Consider the following 4,051-nt stretch of genomic DNA (forward strand, 5'->3'; position numbering starts at 1 on the left):
GGGCTCTGCTCCCAGGGAAGGGGCGATGGGACGAGGGGAAACGGCCTCAAGTTGTGCCAGGGCAGGGTGAGGTTGGCCATGGGGAACAATTCCTTCCCCTTGGGGCTGTCAGGCGCTGGAAGGGGCTGCCCAGGGAAGGGGTTGAGTCCCCAGCCCTGGGGGCGTTCAAAACCTGTGGGGACGTGGCCCTTGAGGCTAGGTTTTGGTGGTGGGATGGCAGGGTTGGGTCAAGGGCTGGGCTTGGGGATCTCCAAGGTCATCTCCAACCCCAACGATTCCATGGTTCTGTGATACCAATAACAAGAAAACTGGGATCTCTGTATTTTAGATATTAAAGAGGCGAGTGCTCTGGTAGTGCCGCAATATATGCAGTGTATTTCATTAAAAAGCATGATTACCTTAATAATAATGTTAATTATCTTAATAGCACTGCTAAGTGAGTTAAAGAGGGCGGATCTCCTTTTTGCCCTCAGGCCTCTCACGCAGCGCAAAGATTATTTTCGCATTTATTCTTGCGGGTGCATTCAGTTTATATGGGGGAGGGGCGGCGTTAGGATTTCAGTCGATATTGTAGGCGGGAAAAATAATATTTTAAAAAATAATCAGATTCTTAATAAAATTTTTAATAAAATGTAAACAATACCACTTACATTTTAATTTTAAAAAGGCTGTCGGGCCCGTGGTGCTGTTGTTTTCACCCCTGCGACGCTTCCAGGGGATTTGCGGGATCAGATCTTCCGTGCAGGAATTTCAGCCACAGGAATTTTTAAAAATAAGGGGGGGGCCCGGGAAAAATGCGAGGACAATTCCTTGTTTTTAAGGGTCTAAAAAAAAAAAAAAATTGATGAGAGATAGAATTTGCCAGAGCTTCACTGTTCCGTATTCACAGGTTGCTCTCGTACGAGGACTCCAGCTCACGCTCGGGAAATCGTACTCCGTGCGGTGGACACCGGGAACCAGCACCAATGAAAAATTCGATTGTCATCCCAGCCCTAACGCTTCCAAGGAAAAATGCAAACAGCTCGGCTGTGTCTGGGCTGTAAGTAAACATTTGTGAACACCCAATGGGGAAGGAGCATGTTAAGAACTGCAACTTCATTTTAATTTTTTTTATTTTTTAAAGTTTTAAATTTTATTTTGTATTTTATTTTTTATTTTTAAAAGTTTATTTTAAATTTTTATTTAATTTATAATTTTTAATTTTTGTTTTTCAATTTTTATTTAAATTTTTAAAATTTATTTTTATTTGTATTTCATTTTTATTTCTTATTTATTTTAATTTTTATTTTTAATTTTTATTTTTAAAAATTATTTTAATTTTATTTTTTATTTTAAATTTTTTATTTCTTTAAATCTTTTAATGTATAAATTTTTATAAAAATAATATACAGGGATGGAGAATGGGGGTTGGGGTCAGTTCATCACGCGTCCCTGCCGCTCCTTCCTCCTCAGGGAAAGGGAAAGTCCTTTGACCACGTTATGAGGTGATATTTGATAGTAAAATGCAATTCCCAGTGGATGTTTTGAGAGAAATTTGTACGGGTCAAGCAATGCCCAGGGGGAGCTCTCCTCTGCCACCGCAAATCTTCCTGAAGGTCCCAAGAGGGACAGGGACCGTAGAAACCCAAAGGTTCCCAAAGCAGAAGGTCACGGGCAGAGGCAACGCTAAATTGTCATCGCTTTGTAATGGCACTGACAGGGCTGCACGGCCTTGAAGTAATTAATTATCTCTAAATTAATACAGAGATGGTGGCTTCGGAGCTGCTGCTTTGTTTTGTAGTGAGAGCGTGAAGTTTTGGGCAAAATTCTACATTAATTAATTAGCTGGCAAATTTCTCCATTAATTAATTACCTGGTGGTGAAGTTCTACATTAATTAGTTACTTGGTGAAGTTCTACATTAATTAATTACCTGGCAAAGCTCTACATTAATTAATTCCCTGGTGAAGTTCTACGTGAATTTGTTACCTGGTGAAGTTCCACATTAATTTGCTACCTGGTGAGATTCTACATTAATTCATTACCTGGAGAAGCTCTACATTAATTAATTACCTGGAAAAGTTCTATATTAATTACTTCCCTGGTGAAGCTCTACATTAATTAATTACCTTGCCAAATTCTACATTAATTAATTCCCTGGTAAACATAAGAGTTTTGGAATTCTTGCTGCTAAATGACAATAACCTAACACTCCCCTCACCCCCCCTGCGCCTCCACCCGCAGGAAGACGCCTCCCAGCCGGGCGTTCCCTTCTGCCATTACGACGGCCCTTACAACGCTTATTCCGCTACTGACGTCAAATACACCGCGTCGGGCGCGACGGCCGACCTCACCTTCCGTCCGCGCCAGCGCCAGGCCTACGAGCGGCCCGCGCCGCCCATCCCATCCCTTCGCCTGGAGGTGAAATATCACAGCGACCGCTTGCTGCAGTACAAGGTGACGCGCGATTTCCCCCAGCGCGTGCTCTTCCGCCCCTCAAAATAACGCTACTTCCGGGAATAATGTTTCTCGCGATTCTTTGCATCACGTGGGATGACGCTTTGTGGTTGTTCCTCCTTTCAGCCGGCTTTTTTTTCCCCCTGAGCTTTTATTCCCCTCAGTCTCAAGTCAGCTCCTGCCAACCTCCACAATACAGAAGAGCCGAAGGCAAAAAAAAATAAATCTCTCGAAGCCGGCTAAAAATTCAACCCAAACCCATGAAATTTCTTTGCTGCGCGTAAAAATACGCTCGAACCAATGGATTTAAATGATTCAAATGAGTCACCCCAGGCTCCCAAAAATAAAACCTTAAGGTTTGTTGTTTCCTGACCCAAATATTTTGGAGGAGTTCGAGGAAGAAAGCAAATTGAAAGGGAACATTGGGCAACTTTACACAACCATTTTAAATAATTTCCACGTTGCCACTCTCGACACGAAGCGATCGAACAATTCTGTGCCCAACCTGGAGCCTTCTGCTCCTTAGAGTGACTGCCATTGGCCAACAGAAACAGGAGAAAGTGCTTTCGCTCTTTTTATCCTCATTTCCGGAAAACATAACTTGCTGTTCCGTGCCCAGATTTATGATTCCGCAAAGAAACGCTACGAGGTGCCGGTGCCGCTAAATCTCCCTGCGTCCCCCGAGAGCACGGTCGAGGGTCGGCTTTACGATGTGACGATTCAGAATGAGCCCTTCGGCATCCAGATTCGACGCAGGCACACGGGGACGGTGATGTAAGCCATCCTTATGCCGTGTAATTTGCTGCATTTCCTTTTGCTAATTTAATTATTTCCCCCAATTTTGCTCATTTCACTTTTTGCTAATTTCATTTCCCTTTCATTAATGAATTTACTTCTTCTTCTTTTAATTTTTCATCCCATTACTTCTCCCCCTCCCCTTTTATTTCTTTGTTTCTCCTTTTCCCTTTTCCTTTTTCCCTTTTCTCATCTGGGCTGTTCCAAACGCCGGGAGGTGCCTTTGTGTCTGTCCCACAAAATGGCCGCATCTGTCAAATACTGAACCCTGCTCCAACAGCGGTTGCTGAACCTTGCATGAGTATGAGAACATTGACCCAGAAGAGGGATGGAGAGGGCGACCCAGACAAGACCCCATTTTTGCCCCAAATTTGGCTGAGGTGTTTCCCTGCCACCTCATGCTTTCAAATGGCTGAAAGTTCCCGACATCAAAGAATCATGGACTGGTTGGGGTTGGAGAAGCCCTTGGAGATCCCCAAGCCCAACCCTTGATCCAACTCTGCCATCCCACCATCAAACCCCGGCCCCAAGGGCCACGGCCCCACAGGTTTTGAACCCCTCCAGGGGTGGGGACTCGACCCCTTCCCTGGGCAGCCCCTTCCAGTGCCTCACAGCCCCTTTGGGGAAGGAATTGTTCCCCATGGCCAACCTCACCCTGCCCTGGCACAACTTGAGGCCGCTGCCCCTCACCCGTTCCCTGGGAGCAGAGCCTGACCCCCCCGTCTCCCCCCTCCTCTCAGGCAGTTGTAGGCAGCGATGAGGGCTCCCCTCAGCCTCCTCTGCTCCCGGCCGAACCCCCCCCGCCCCCCCCCCCGCTCTCC

At 45.6% G+C, this 4,051-nt stretch overlaps 1 protein-coding gene across 1 annotated transcript in view; it reads left to right on the forward strand.

Annotated features, from left to right (window-relative positions):
* LOC104129726 (maltase-glucoamylase, intestinal) overlaps window positions 1-4,051 on the forward strand; it is a gene marked incomplete at its 5' end in the record, with an annotated part of 53,605 nt that overhangs the window by 27,705 nt on the left and 21,849 nt on the right. Inside the window, 3 exon segments of the mRNA XM_035898259.1 lie at window positions 890-1,039; window positions 2,223-2,435; window positions 3,055-3,209. Coding sequence (XP_035754152.1) covers window positions 890-1,039; window positions 2,223-2,435; window positions 3,055-3,209 — 518 coding nt within the window.

Source organism: Egretta garzetta, unplaced genomic scaffold, assembly GCF_000687185.1.
Source record: "Egretta garzetta isolate BGI_Z169 unplaced genomic scaffold, ASM68718v1 scaffold740, whole genome shotgun sequence".
Lineage (NCBI taxonomy): Eukaryota > Metazoa > Chordata > Aves > Pelecaniformes > Ardeidae > Egretta > Egretta garzetta.